The sequence below is a fragment of the Sturnira hondurensis genome, unplaced genomic scaffold (genome assembly GCF_014824575.4).
Source record: "Sturnira hondurensis isolate 20B ecotype Veracruz unplaced genomic scaffold, ASM1482457v3 Scaffold0016663, whole genome shotgun sequence".
In the NCBI taxonomy this organism is placed as follows: domain Eukaryota; kingdom Metazoa; phylum Chordata; class Mammalia; order Chiroptera; family Phyllostomidae; genus Sturnira; species Sturnira hondurensis.
Genome location: NW_028089294.1, coordinates 3,556,807 through 3,572,374, shown reverse-complemented (window position 1 = coordinate 3,572,374; position 15,568 = coordinate 3,556,807). Strand labels below are relative to the sequence as shown.

At 42.8% G+C, this 15,568-nt stretch overlaps 1 protein-coding gene across 5 annotated transcripts in view; it reads right to left on the bottom strand.

Annotated features, from left to right (window-relative positions):
- The window catches only part of MTA3 (metastasis associated 1 family member 3), a 157,718-nt gene that overhangs the window by 26,206 nt on the left and 115,944 nt on the right, over positions 1-15,568 (bottom strand). For 3 of the 5 annotated variants that reach the window (XM_037066602.1, XM_037066606.1, XM_037066604.1), the window contains 3 exons: positions 9,224-9,298; positions 7,400-7,458; positions 1,328-1,452 (listed from right to left, as the gene is read on the bottom strand). In XM_037066602.1, coding sequence (XP_036922497.1) covers positions 1,328-1,452; positions 7,400-7,458; positions 9,224-9,298 — 259 coding nt within the window. The remainder of the gene's footprint in view (positions 1-1,327; positions 1,453-7,399; positions 7,459-9,223; positions 9,299-15,568) is intronic. The other 2 variants (XM_037066603.1, XM_037066605.1) reach the window with 1 other exon arrangement.

The window sequence follows — 15,568 nt, the reverse complement described above, 5'->3', positions numbered from 1 at the left end:
AAGATTATATATGTGTAAAGGAATTTGTAAATGAAAAACAAGACAGATTAAGTCATATTATTTGTCTGCAGGACTTTATTTAAATATAAATGTACTCTGAAATCTAAGAATTCCCAATTCACAGACATTTGTGATACAATCCACGTAAAGTCCTGACAAAAAAGAAGCTAGTTTTCCACAAACTGTTGCCCCTGTACTCCCAGGGCACAGAAAATGGTTAGACGTGTACCACTGCTATGAAATCATCAATCTGTCTGGCTCCCACCTGCCTTGGTTTCAGGGGAGAAATTACATGTTTGGTTTTAAAAGCCATTGCTAATGCTGAAACCTGGTGTGGAGCATGGAGCAGAGTCACAAATGCCCTCATTCCTCCGTCCTCAGGGCAGCAGGCTCTGTACCCCCGCAAAGAGCTGCTGAGAGTCAAAAACTAGGCACTCAGTAGACATTTTATAGCCATTAGTTTTCTTTCTCTCCCAATCCAGGATACTTTGGTTAGAAGAAACATAGACAATAATGTCACCAATACCTCATCAAGAGATTTGTTGTTGTGATAGTAAATAAACATAAAAAGTACATCAACTCTGTACCAATTAATTTCACTAACCCAATATATATATAATATAACACTGCCAGCCTCTGGTAGGTTTTAGACAGGGATGAATAAATTGGGACCCTAAGCCATGGCCAGTGGGGCTCAGTTGGAGCGCCTCCCGTAAACCAAAAGGTCTCAGGTTCAATTCCTGGTCAGGGCACATGCCTAGGTTGCCAGTTCGGTCCCCAGTCAGAACGCATGAGAGGCAACCAATCCAATGTCTGTCCCCCACCCCCTCCTGTCTCTCTAAAACATAAAGGAATTTTTTTTTTAAAATTGGGACCCTGAGGCCAAAAGCAAATACTACAGAACAGCATCATCTCCCAAACCTCTGCTCTGAGGACCACACACAGATCTTTCCTACAGAATTATTTGTAGCCTTTAAGTTGTCAAAGTATGCTGAGAAACTCCAAAAGGGGATTTGGGAGTACAATCGTACATTTCAGGGGACCATGGTTTGCACACGGCCAATTAACAACTCCAAACACAGCCTAACTAACAATGCAGCCTGTGGACACTCACACACAGGACTCCAGAGAAGCAAATCAAAGGGAACCAGTGCTTAAACACTCTGTCCAGGCGGAAGGGAGGGATGGGCATCTAGTCACTCCAAGGTTACCTACATTATCCCGCCCTCTACGCAAGGCTGGGCTCACATGCCTTCCACCAGCGCAAGCACAGTCCCCTGAAGACAGGCCTCACAGGGAAACTAAAGCCCCGCTGGAGGGAACTCACCGTAGCAGCTCTCACAGGCGCGCCCTAAGAGGGGGTTCTGCGGCTGGAACGTGGTCCCCACGGCTCCATTCACAGCACCAGGTTTGCCATTGCTGGTAGATATTTGGTTGGGATTTGGTTTGCTGCTTTCAAAGAAATGTAAAGTAAGGTCATAAAAATGACTTGTACAAAAAACAAGGCAAAAGGCTCTACATTTCATTACTGATTTATCCGAACTACACATAAACACATTTGAATGTTTGGTAAAGAAGAAATCCACTGGAAAAGTGGACCCAGACTAGCTGGTGTGGCTTAGTAGGCTGGATGCCAGCCAGCAGACCGACAGGTCGCCAGTTCAATTCTGCTCAGGGCACATGCCTGGGTTGTGGGTTCGGTCCCCAGTTGGGTGCATACAGAGGCAGCCAATCAATGTTTCTCTCCTCTTTCTCCCTCCCCTGCCCTCTCTCTAAAATCAAAAATTAAAATAATAAAAAGAAGTCAAACCCTTCATCTTTACAAAACAAGGCTATGTACAAACCTATGCCTGACACAAAATTAACACAGCCCCATGTCTTCTCCACCCAAATGCAACTTCTTTAGGACACCCTCTGATGCTTTTGAAGATGTAAGTTATTAAGCTTTATCAGATATCACAAATTCTCCTGAGAAAATAAAATACTTTTATAGATCGAATAAATTAAGCCAAAGGGGAATTCTGCGGGGGACTGCACAAAAGCAGCGTGCCCACACCCATGTGGAGCGCCAACAGGGCACCTCCAGAGGTGAGCCAGTACTTCAGGAGCTGCTGACGGCTTGTGACGATAATTTCTGTTACGTCTGAGCTTCTTTGAGGAAGATTACACAGCACTCAAAATGAGAAAAACCAATAAATATTTTGAGGTTTTTGTCTTCAAGAAAAAAATTTTAGGAGGAAAAAGGTGACATCTATCAGAAGTGCACATGCAAATTTCCCATAGGCGATACTTCCCAGAAACACAAAGCCCAGATTACCTGCATGCTTGCTGTGTGAACATGGTTAACTTTCCCCACCTAGGGTGGGCTAACTCCCCTGCTCACAAGCCACACCCGATAATATGGGTTGGCCAAAAAGTCTGTAGGGCTTTCTTCTGAAAAGCGAAAGGCACATTTTTCATTTTTACCAATTACTTTATTGATTTGGATATTTTGAGTATGGTAGCTATCTCCTGTGTGGTACAACATGGATAGTTGTCAATTAATGTCTCAGTTTCATCACTATCAACTTCAACTGGTCTACTATCGTCCAGTAAATCTCCAGCACAAAACTTCAAACCACTTTTGACACGTTCGATCAGTCATAGCACCTTCTCCATACACTGCACAAATCCTTTTTTGTGTTTCAGTTGCAATTTTACCTTTCTTAAAATAATAAAGCATAATATGCAAAAAAGTTGGGTATTTCCTTCCATCTTCAATATTAAAATGGCTATACAAAAATTCACCAATTTTGATGTTTTTTTAAAAATGCACGCTGATGTGACAGCTGTCATAACACAAGCTAACAAAATTGTTTCAAATGAAGTTAAAGGTAACTGAGTGCTACTAGAGCCAGCTTACAGAAAAAACAAAACAAACTTTTTGGCCAACCCAATACTGCACAGGTATACGTAATATACCCTCAATAAACTCACAATTCATTCAACATGTATTTATTCAGTGCCTGACCCAAAAGAGCTTTCATGTCTATTTGAGAGAAAGAAATGCTGAATGACTAAACGCTGAATGCTTCTATCCTCCGTGGTGACTAAAGTAACGAGAGGTCATTACTCCAAAGACACTTGGAGTTTCCACCCAGAGTCAGCTCAGAACTGTCCTCTTTGCCGTTTCACATGCCCACAGTTCCAATCGCCAGCAAAAGCCTAGTATGCAGACTTGGCCTGGTGGCAAATTAAGACTTTTTCCTGGCTTCCTTACTGTAACTTTTGGTGAGAAACCTCCACCACCCCCAGACCAAATCATTGAATCTCTGAGCGCTCTGAGGTTGCTATTCTGTACAAAGGGCTATTATTTACATTTCTAAGCTGTGCCAGCCATGTGTTTTGAAGACAAATTGGTTTTAAAAACACATTTGAAGCCAAAAAAAGTATTTCTCTTCTTATAGTTTTCATTTGGAAATGTACAAAATGAAAAGTGGTGATTTACAATGACTAAGATTTCCAAGGGACATAGTAATATTTCTGATTTTAAAAATCTGCTATAGATAGACAGACATGCTGGCCCCTTGAAATTAAATGACCTTCCAAAAATATATAAATTTCTGACATTTAACCTGTGGTTAAATATACGTGCAGAAAAAGAGCCAATACAAATTTACAGTTGAGCTGTCTGAAAAAAGTAAGAGTAAACACAACTTTAGCTGTCCACCTGAATCTAGAACGTTATTTGACTGAATAAACCACTGACCTTAATAATAATCACAAAAGGAAAACAAGTGTGCAAAGACTGAATACAGACATGTGAATTACTTAAACTATGTTTTGCAAAACCAAGAACCTACAGATTCATTCTCAGGGGAGAAATGACTGATGCTGATGTGACCATCTGAATAAACTTTCCCTCTAAGCCAAACACATGAAAAAGGTTTCAAAGTCACAGTACAGGAAACTGTCCGTCTTTTCTCTGATCTCAAATCCCTCCTCCCCACATCTCTGCTCCAGGGTCCACCCCTCTTGCCCTCTTGATTCCCTTTCCTGGACCCTCCTCACTAACAACATATTTCTCCTATTTAAAAAACTCGCATGTTTCTCCGCCCCAACTGTCTCTGCAAAGCTGAGAGCTCTCTCTTCACTGTCATTTCCAGCCAGGTTTCTTGAGAGCTGCAAATCTTCACTATATGCAGCTCCCGGCTCACCTGCCGTCCTCACCACTACACTAAAGATCACTGATGACCTCCATGTGGCTCAATTCTCTGGCTATTTTTCACCAACATCTGACACTGTTCATCTCTTTCCCCCCTTGAAACACACTCTTCTCTCAGTTTCCATGATAATGCAGTCACCTTACCACCCTTTTATAGCTTTCATACTTTATCTGACATATAAATACGCTATGTAAGCTTGGTCCAAGGCACTATTTTTCTTATTGCTCCTCCTAAGAAATCTCATCCATGGTTTAAAACACAGTATTATGTGCTGATGAAGCTCAAATTTGTATCTCCAGCCCAGAACTTTCCCCCAAGTTTAAGACCAATACACCCAACAATATATTCAGCACCTCTTTATGGACCTGGCAAACTCAGAATGACCTGATCTGGTTCTCTGCCACAGTGTCTTAGCTTGGTGGAGAGCACAGTGAACCACAGAGCTGTGCTAGCAGAAACCTGGTACTCAGCCCTGACACGGGCCCTCCACTCCTAGAACGCTAGTCAATCACCCCCAGGCAGAGAGCCCCAGTGCCAGGGCCCCATCTCTAGGTCAACCTACTACCATCTTTCCTCCCCCGAAACTTCACAACTGGTCTCCTTACATCCACTCTTACTCCCCTCCCCAAACCATTCTCCAAAATATAGCCAGTGATCTTAAAGTATAAACTGGATCATAATACTTCCTTGTTTAAAATCCATTTCCACTCTTCGTCAGACGGACAGACTCCTGGCCCTTGCCTACCATACAAGCCACAGAAGAGCTATTCTCCCTCTCGGTACTGGTCACACTGGGCGACAAGCGGTTTGGCATCTTCCTCCCCGTAGGAGAGTGTAGCCCGTCTTCCTAAGCTTTCTACCTCTAGTACTGAGCTGCGCACTCTGCAGAGAGAAAACTGCCAGGCTCAAAAGCCTGATAGTATGAAATCATTCTCAACATATTATTTGTTTTTAAATATTCTATTTCAGAGTTAACTAGGAAGTTCAAATTCTTAATCCAACTCTATAATACAGCTTCATATATTCTACTGATGTGCATTTTTTTTGTTTTTTTTTTAAGACTTTATTCATTTATGTTTAGAGGGGAAGGGAAGGAGAGAAGGAGAGAAATATCAATGTATGGTTGCCTCTCGTGAGTCCCCTGCTGGGAACTGGCCTGCACCCCAGGCATGTGCCCTGACTGGGAATTGAACCGTGATCGTGTGGTTCGCAGGCCTGCGCTCAATCCACTGAGCCACACCAGCCAGGGCTGATGTGCATGGTGTATATAATTTCTTCAAGAAGTACGGTTAAAAGCTGTTTTGAGCTCTAGAAATCACTCGCTTGGATCAGGGGGTTAGTATAGTAAAATATTTTAAGCTTTGTTGATATCATAATTCTATTGTAACCACTGAACTCTGCAATTGCAGCACGAAAGCAGACACAGACAACACATAAATGAACGAATATGACTGTGTTCCAATAACACTTATTTATTAAAAAACAGCCCTGGCTGGTGTGGCTCAGTGGATTGAGTGCTGGCCTGCAAACCAAAGGGTCAATGATTCGATTCCCAGTCGTGCCTGGCCCACACATCCTGGGTTGTGGGCCAGGTCCAGGTCCCCAGTGTAGGGTGCGCAAGAAGCAACCACACATTGATGTTTCTCTCCCTCTCTTTCTCTCTCCCTCCCCCTCCCTAAAACATAAATAAAATCTTCCAACCCCTGCCCCCAAACAAAACACAAACAAACAACAAAAAACATAGCAGGTGCCCTGGCCTGTGTGGCTCAGTTGGTTGGAGCATTGTCCCATATACTGAAAGGTCATGGGTTCCATTCCTTCCACATGCCCAGAACACTAAAAAACCTAGACTGCAGGTTCAATCCCTGGTTGGGAAGCCTGTGAGGGGCAACCAATCAATGTTTCTCCCACCCCCTCTTTCTAAAAGCAATGGGGGGAAAATGTTCTCCAGTGAGGATTGGAAGAAGAAGGAGGAAGAAGGTAGCAGGCCAGATTTGGCCCACAGACTATAGTTTGCTGGTCTCTGACTTAGATCAAGGCTCCAAAGTCAATGCAAAACAGAAGAGAGACAATTATCTGGGTTACTTGGTGAAGCCTGGTTGCATATACTTGTCCTTTGATGAGACAGCATTGTAAAGTACAAGAAAGCCGGTACACTTGCTTTTGAAAATCTAAGACACAAATCACAACAGTGTTTTCTTTGGGGAGCTATTCTTTTATAAGTTAGTCAAATAAATTAGAGACCATTATGCAGAAGGGACATTACAGCTCCGAATAAAAATTATGGACCCTGTAAATTACATGTTATCTGCTTTGAGATAAAAGATTAGTAAGAACTGTACAACTCATTTTCTATGAAGCCCTCTATAGATAAAAATGTCTTAATATATCAAAATTCAGTAAATAAAAGGTTTAGTACAAAACAACTGTACTTAGCTCCTAAGAGCGAGAAGGATCTCACAGCAGTGCACAGAACTTGGTGGCAAATCTCATTTTAAACCCAGCCCTAACCTAGGATAGCACTATACACATGGCACGCAATAAACTAGATTTCTCTGAACAAATCGTGACCAAACTCTAAAGATCTCAAGAACAAGATTATAAGTCATTTAAAACATAGCACATGAAAAGAAAATTGGCGTTCATTTTGATACAACAATGATTTTTCTAAGTCCAAAGGAAAATGACAGAATGTTAGTCCAAGACAATCAAAGACACTCTTTATTTACCAAGCATTTACAAAAGATGAGTCTACCCACTTTCCCTAACCACTCTTCTAAGCAAATCACATAAAATTACTCTACCCCAAAGGGCAATGCGCATTACCCAAACAAGATCCATTCTACCACAGACAAGTTTCCTAAACTGGCAGCTTTCTGAAACACATTTGCTCCGACAGTGGAGTGTCACAGGCTAGCTTCCCGACACTTCCCCTGCAGCTGTGACCGAGCACAACACAGGGCCCCTTCCCTCTGGTCCTCCCGCTGTCTGCTCGGTGTTTCCCCTACCAGCCATCTTTCTCTCCAAAAATGCCAGTGTAGTGGTAAGGCCCATGCTTTGGTCCATGCTTTGTGGTGAAAGAAAATAAGACACACAAAAAATTTCAAATTTGGTTGATATTTCCCAAAATGACACATTTTGTTTTGATAGAATTAATACCGTGACAAGTATTTTAAAAGATTTCCGTTACTTACTAAGTTGGGATATATACTTGTTTCAGTTTACTCTCAGCTTCTGCAGCTTTTAGACGTTTCTAATTCAAAAGATGGATAAAATATGTTACATGCAATGCCTAATAATTATTATCACTTCATGGTTTTAAAAAATTCACAAAAAATAATATATTAAAGCAAAATTAAAAAATTGCCACTTTAGGGCATATAGTAGTTTGTAAGAAAACTAAACAGCAATAATTTGTAAGAAAAGTGACTACATTCTGAGATACAGAAAAGTATTAATAACATTTTAGACATAGATTTAAAAAATAAAGCAATGAACAACTCTGTTCACTCATTCACATGAGTGAATCAACAGAACTTGTAAGTAACCATTTTCACTTTTCAAATTTATTTTCTACCTTATTTCTTTTTTTTATTTTTCTGAAAGGAAAAAAAAACCCACACATAATCTTTACTTTTAGAAAAATATTCAGAGATGATTAGTTTTCAAAGTCCATGCAAAAGAAAGAGATAGTAACTATTCTAAATACAATTAAATAAGCATTTACCCTCAAATGTTGGGAGATATGCAGTATACTTTAAAGCTTGGCTGAACTCACATCAGATTTTAGGAACCAATTAGGAGCCAAATGCAGGAAAAGGAATGGGAAAAAGATTATGTAGTCAGATCCGGAGACTGATCAACACAATAATGAATGCAAATAGGGAAGGAAAATCATATATGGTAGACAACCAAAAATAAGACAAACCAAAATATTTCTCCTCATTTTCCTAATGAGGAGTGAACAAAAACAATTAGGGGGACAACTCAAAACTTTTAGGGACAGAGTTAAAGTTTCTGAAAATAATTTTATCCAAACATTTTCAACCATCCCTGATGTTAGTATCTCCACCACCTCTGGGGACTCCGCTTTAAATAACATGGGTTTTCAGAGCACATAGTCTTCATTCTACCTAAACTGTTTCAAATAAGCACTTTTTGAATTATATATGATGCTGACACAGGAAAATTTTCAGCAAGCCATGGGTTGGCGAGCATTCACTATTCTCAATCTCAAAAGCTCACTATAACAAGACAATGATTCTTAAAATGTATTTTTACAGCATCCAAACCTTGCCACTACACAACCACATACTTCTTTACCAGTTCTGACATGTGACTAGAAGACTATAAAGTATTCTAAAGTACCGACTGAGGTCACTTCAGGAAAATATGCTTCTTCCCAAGTAGTATTGCTCAAAATAAGTAACTGAGAGAATTGCCTCAGTTTGGGACATGTGGGAAGGACTCAAAAACAAATGATTCCCTGCTTTTAGAAATTCTTTGGGATAAAAATTTATGTATAGTCCCAGAACATCAAACTCGCTAGACCAAGTGCTACAGAGAGGGTAAAAGATGTAGGGGATGGATCCACACAAATGTCATACAAAGAGGTTTCAGAATATCTCAAATTATATGGTGATGGCATCGGTCTAAATTTTCAATACTGTAAAAATAACTTGTTCTAAAGGTTTGTGCTAACATCAAACCTCACGTCACTTCCTTCAAGTAAAACTCACGAAGATGTGAGGCCCCAGGCACCTGGCAAGGAAAACCCTGCCTCTCCAGTGGTGTCTTTCCCTGTTATCTTTCCAAAATAGCTACCATCATAAATTCTAAAGTAAAAAAAAAAAGGCTAAAATCTTAAAATAGTATCCTAAGGCTATAAAATCATGTAATTCACAAGTCTAAAAAACATAAAACAAATTTAAAATTAAGTATACTGCCAAGAAATACTAAAATATAAACAGAAAGTTCACTTGAACGCAATCATAATGCTAGCGATATAAAAAAATTACCTGCTGTACGTATCTGTCAGTAGTTTTCCACATGTAATAATATTCGATGATGCTCGTCAATGATTTCCAAGGGAGCTGAAAAAATATTCAACATGAAAATAAAAACAAGCTACTACAGCAACTGCTTTCCTTTAAAGCCAATACTTAAAAATAATGAGGCAAATATCATGTGGAAGATTCATTCAGTTTACGGAAACTGAAATTAATTCTTAGCAAAGGGCATCCCAAACAAGGCACATTCAGTTTGAGACTGAATGCAACACATTTCAACACATTTCATTTCTCACTTTTATTTTGTTAAAAATCATAAACCTTATGACCAATACTATTTTCTGATTTACTCAGGAAAGTTGTTCTCAGGCTATATAGATGAAGTTGGAACACAAATTTTAGAAATTAGATTTAAATAGAGTTACTTTTGAGTCCAAAGACATCAGCAACAACTGGGTGTCATTTGGTCTCTGGTATATTTTTCATCCTTAAAAAAACTGCTTTAGCCCTGACTGGCGTAGCTCAGTGGATTGAGCGTGGGCCTGCGAACCAGACGATCGCAGTTCGATTCCCAGTCAGGGCACATGCCTGGGTTGCAGGCTGGTTCCTTGCAGGCTAACCACCAGGAGGGGACGCACAAAAGGCAACCATACACTGATGTTTCTCTCCCTCTTTCCTTCCCCTCTAAAGATAAATAAATAAATAAAATCTTAAAAAAAAAAACCCTGCTTTATTTTGACCTATTTTAGTTGTAAATAAAATAAAAACTTACCATAAATCTCTGGGGGGGGGGGGGGAGAACACAGCCCAGAGTGGTTCATACAGAAAAACCAGAAAGCTTGTTGTTTATTTTTAGAGGAGGGAAAGGAAGAGAGAAAGAGAGGAAGAAAACCATGAACGTACAAGACAAACACTGACGGGCTGCCTCTTGCACGCACCCAACTGGGGACCTGGCCCACACCTCAGGCGTGTGCCCCGACTGGGAGTCAAATAAATGATGACCTTTCAGTTTGCAGGACGTTGCCCAACCCACTGAGCCACATGTCAGGGCCTTTGTTATTTTTCATTATTCAAAAATGGCAGAATGAGCTCCCAGTCATCAGACCCACAACCAAATAATATATTCACTATGTCCCTCTGTAAAGGGAGATCCGTCAGTCATCCAAGGCGCAAATCGGGGCAGACGGAAATTCACACAAAATGACTGGCGACGTTCGCAACTTCAGCTGCAGCAGCCGAGTTTACAGACAGGTGACTCGGCACCCTGGCTGCCATCCAGCTGTGCCTGATGCACCGTCAGGGGCAGGGTGACAACAGCACTTCCCAAACGCAGTAAGTTACAGAATGTCTAATCAGCGGGTTTTATGCCTGAAACTGTCATAACACTGTATGCCAACTGTAACTGAAAAATAAAAAAATGTTTTAAGTCAAAACCCAGTACTTTCCAGACTGCACTGCAGCTTGCGATCACATGTGAAACACCCATGCCATTCCTACCACCTCCAAACTTCACCCACCTATTTGGTCTGAAGAGAAAACAGACGGAATTTATTTTAAGTTTAACTGGGTGGCAACTCAGCAAATGTGGTCTCCTTGCAGGACCCAAATCTGTACTGTCACTGGGCATTGCAACTAAAGCAAACAGTGTTCTCCGTTCCAATAAGCAATGCAGTGGAGCTGGAAGGCTCCGAGGGACAGTTTGAGGGGCTTACAAGAGCACGCCTAGACCTCAGAGGGTAAGACCTCACAGGACACTCAATGACAGCGTCACCTGGGGTTTTAAGCAAGCTAAAACCTTTCTATCTCCTAACAAGTCTTCTTGGGAGAAATAACCCCTGACATGTAATTACCTGGAATCCTGAGAAAGAAAACCAAGGGACCAGTCCTGAGCTTTGTCGCGAGCCAGATTTTATCTGGGGGTGAGCCACAACGTCCCAGTCGGGCACGCTCACACCACCACGCCAGCGGGGAGAGGCGTGGGTCGAGAACTTGTGAAGAACCCGCCCCGGCCCAGTGTGCCCGCTCCCAATGCAGTACCATTTCTCCTTCAACCCTCAGCTCCGTGGGAGTTCCCGTGACACGTCAGTTTAGCAGGGAAAACAATGTGACCGTGCAGACGGCTCTGTGTGATATACTGGCACCGACTGGAGCCACATGGCTCCTGCACTTCGGCCCCAAGCAGGAGCAGCTCTGAAGCACGGTGAAGGAGGGAGACCCTCTGGAGGGTGGAACATGGGAGTGAACACCTGGCGTTCTACACTGAGCTGAAGGAGATGGCCAGAAGTACTAATGTGAGCAGGAGTTATTTACTTGTCACAACGATCAGGGACTTGAAAGGAATCAGGTTAGAATGCCGGTGACCCTGAGGCCTAGAAAAGAGGTCTGTGGGACGGACAACCAGGATGGGCCTGAGTGGGAGGATATTTGTGTCCTCGTGCTCACTCCCAGGCTCCCTCTGCAGAGAAGATTCCCATTAACATCAGGTGGGTAAGTTATGTCCTCTATGGTGATCAGTCCACCTCTCCTAACCACACCAATGATGACTCAAAGGACACAAAGTGGACACAGAGGCAAGGAGACAGATCCCATACGGGTGCTACCACATAGATGTCCTCTCACCAAATCTGATCTGATCACTCCAGGTATCCAAATGTTCTGCAAGGAACAGAGTGCACTGAGCCTCCAACATGGCACCCTTCCTGGTAATGTGTCAGGTACATCACACTCTCAGCATCCTGGAAAAGCAGCCATCTATCCTTATCGAACAGACTATCATTCTAAACATAATTTGCTTTTTCTGCCTGTAGTGCACTGGCTAGCAATACCACCCACAGAGTATGAATGACTTATTCCTGTAAAACACTGCTTCTGACCAGGGTTCACAACCCCTAAGAATGAAGGTCTGGATAACCCCACCAGATTGAGAACTCTGGTTATTAAAGGTACTGAGGGGAGAAGGACAGTGGGGGAACTCAATTTTGAATCCCAGTGAAGGCTTCAGGATGAACTTCAGAAACAGAAAAGGAGACTAACAAGGCCACACGTATTTCTGCCTTTGCTTGGTATAATTATTTTCCATCTGCACCCCAATTCCCTTTCTATTTCTTTTTCTTTTAAAGATTTTATTTATTTATTTATCTTTAGAGGGGAAGGAGAGAGGGAGAGAAACATCAATGTATGGTTGCCTTTTGTGCGTCCCCTGCTGGGAGTTGGCCTGCAGGGAACCCGCCTGCAACCCAGGCATGTGCCCTGACTGGGAATCGAACCTCGATCCTCTGGTTCGCAGGCCCGTGCTCAATCCACTGAGCTACACCAGCCAGGCCCTTTCTATTTCTTTGTAAGGTCTGTTGGTGGTGGTTTGAGCATTGTAATTTATTTTAGAAGCTACAAGCTATAAAGTCTGGGTTATGACTAAAACCAGAGTGAAATAAACATCAACCAGAGTGAAAGTAAATTTGGGCCTCCCCATCTGAAGAAATGGCACCACATTTTCTAATGATTCCGGAATAATTACTGTTGTTTACAAAGAAGGAAGCAAAGCAAGGATGGATGATCAGCAGCGAAAGAAGTGGGTGTGGCGACTACGATACATCCACTTCCAAACCACTGGCTTATCTTCCTTGAAGCTCTAAACTGTATTTTTTCCCAGATATCCTTGAACAAGGGTGCAGACATACGAGCTCAGTTAGCTACTCTGACAAACCTGAATGACATTTAGATATGAAAGTGAGCAACATCAAAATGAGGCTGCCTGCAAGGAGACCAGCCAGTTTGGCCAGAACGATGGTTGAGATACCATGTTCTCATAGGCTATCTCTGACCTTTCAGAGATCGAAGCTTGAAATCATGGATGCGAAGCTGCAGAGGACACGGGTGTTTCCACTGTTCCTCAAAGAATAGCATCCAAGCCTGGTTCTTTAGTCTCCCCAGAGATTCTACAAGAGTCTAATATCCTCCATTCCTTTCTGCTTGTATTAGATACAGTGAATTCTGTACTTAGGAACTAAGAACTCTGACCAATATAACCCGTACATTTATTCTTTATTCTATACTCGTTGAGGCTGAGTTTCTCTCACCCATATTTAAAAGCACTCTAGTACAAAACCCAATAAGGAGTGAGGTGTCTGAAGAAGAGACCCTAGAGATGTGGCATTTAACGACAGACTTGCAGTGGAGCAGAGACAAAGCACGACCGGCAGTGCAGGCAGCAGTTTTTGCAGCGGGGCTGCTGCTAGAACAGTCAGTGCGGTGTCAGATACGGCTCCTGGCTTCACAAGTCCTGGGTGTGAAGCATCTAAAATTGGATCCCCAGAAGCTCCTGGAGGTTCTGTTAGCCTTCTAACACCTTATAACTTTCTTTCTCCTTAAACTAGCTCACACAAATGGATTCTGTCACCTCCAATTATGGTTTCCAAATTCCTTCTAGTTTACGTCCCTATAATGTAAAGATTAGAAATCCAAACATGGTATTTCTAAGACTTCTGGTCAAGATGGTGGCATATGTAAACATGGCTTACCTCCTGACACAACCACATCAAAATTACAACTAAAATATAGAACAACCATCACTCAGAACTGTCAGAAATCGAGTTGAATGGAAGTCTGGCGACATGGAATGGGTTGGTCCCACATCCATGTGTGGTGGATAACAATTTGAGAGGGATATCTCAGGAGCAATGAACTCCAGCCCCACCCCAGGTCCCCCAAGCCCAGGGTTCTAGTGCCAGGAAGATAAGTCCCCACAACTTCTGGATGCTAACACCAGTGGGGATTGAGTCGATGGGAGTCCTAAGTAATTCCTCTTAAGGAACCCACATATGACCCTGGCTGGTGTGGCTTGGTGGACTGAGTGCCAGCCTGTGAACTAAAGGGTCGTCAGTTCCATTTTCAGCCAGTGCACACGCCTGGGTTGCAGGCCAGGTCCCCAGCAGGAGGCGCATGAGAGACAACCACACATTGATGTTCCTCTCCCTCTCTTTCTCCCTCCCTTCTACTCTCTAAAAATAAATAAACAAATAAATAAATAAACTCTTTTTCAGAAAGAAAAGAAAGCTTAATTCTATTAATTAAGATAAAGTAGACCACCACAAATAATACTACCATGAGTAAAGAAGCATGATGTAAAGATAAAAGGGTCAATTCACCACAAGAACATAATAATCCTAAATGTGTATGTATCTAATAACAGAGTTTCAATATAATTAAAGCAAAAACCAAATTACGAGTGATAGGAGTAATAGAAAAATCCACAATTATAGCTAGAGACTTTTAAGACTGCTCTCTCAATAAGCACTAGAACAAACGAACAGAAAATCAGTAAGGCTTCCAAAGACTTGAACAACACTATTAACAAACTTGGCCTAAGTAGCATTTACAGAACATTCCATCTAAAAGCAAAATATCTATTCTTTCCAAGAGTACATGGAACATTCACCATAACAGACTCAATCAAATCTCAAAAATGTAAAATTTAGAGGTGGTCAGCCGCAAGAATTGGGACAAGGCAAGAGACCTAACAAAACCCCCACCGGTGGTGATGCGGGTGTGTAAATGGTGATCAGCTGCCACTGGGGCTATCAGGCAAGAAAATCCCTTGCTTCCCAGGTCCTTCTCCCATATGTCACAAAGCAAAAGCCGTCTGCCACTGGAGCGAGGAAGAAGTCTGAGCTCAACCACAAACCCCTGCCAGTAAAACGCAATACGAGGCAGAGGCTGGTGGCAGCAAAGGAGCTCTGGGCGTGCTGCCACCGAGACGTGAGCACGCAAAGCCCGCCGAGGACTGGGGCTCCGTGCCCACGCCGTGAACCGTGCACGCAGCAAACAGCAGCACCGTGCTACGGTGGGGAGAAACGCAACCGTGTGGAGAGAGGCTCCGCAGTGCAGGGCCTGCCGAGGTGGAGGCAGGAACGCCGGAAAAACCCTCGGCATCCCAGGCCCCACATCAAGCACAGCGAAGAGCCTCAGGTCTATGGGTGTTCAGAACCCCTCCTTTTCACCCCATCAGTGACAGATCCATCCCTCAAAACAATACAAGATGGCCAGACACAGAACACATGACACCCGAGACAAAACAGATGAGGCTGACACAGTCACAGCTCAGGGGGAAAGGACACCACGGAGAGCCATACCAGCGGCTGTACTCGGGAACAGGGAGCCAGCAGGAGCTGCGGGAGTGAGGCTTTTGTACCAAGAGGGTAAGCGTGCCTTGGTTCCTAAGGACGGTTTCCACGGGAGGATGTGACTGGCTTGTTTTAGTAACTCTTCGGGCTGGCTGGGAAGTGAAACCCAGAAGGTTGCAAACTGGGTAAGATGCTAAGGGAGCTGGTCAGGTGGGGAGCGTTTTCCTCAGGGTGA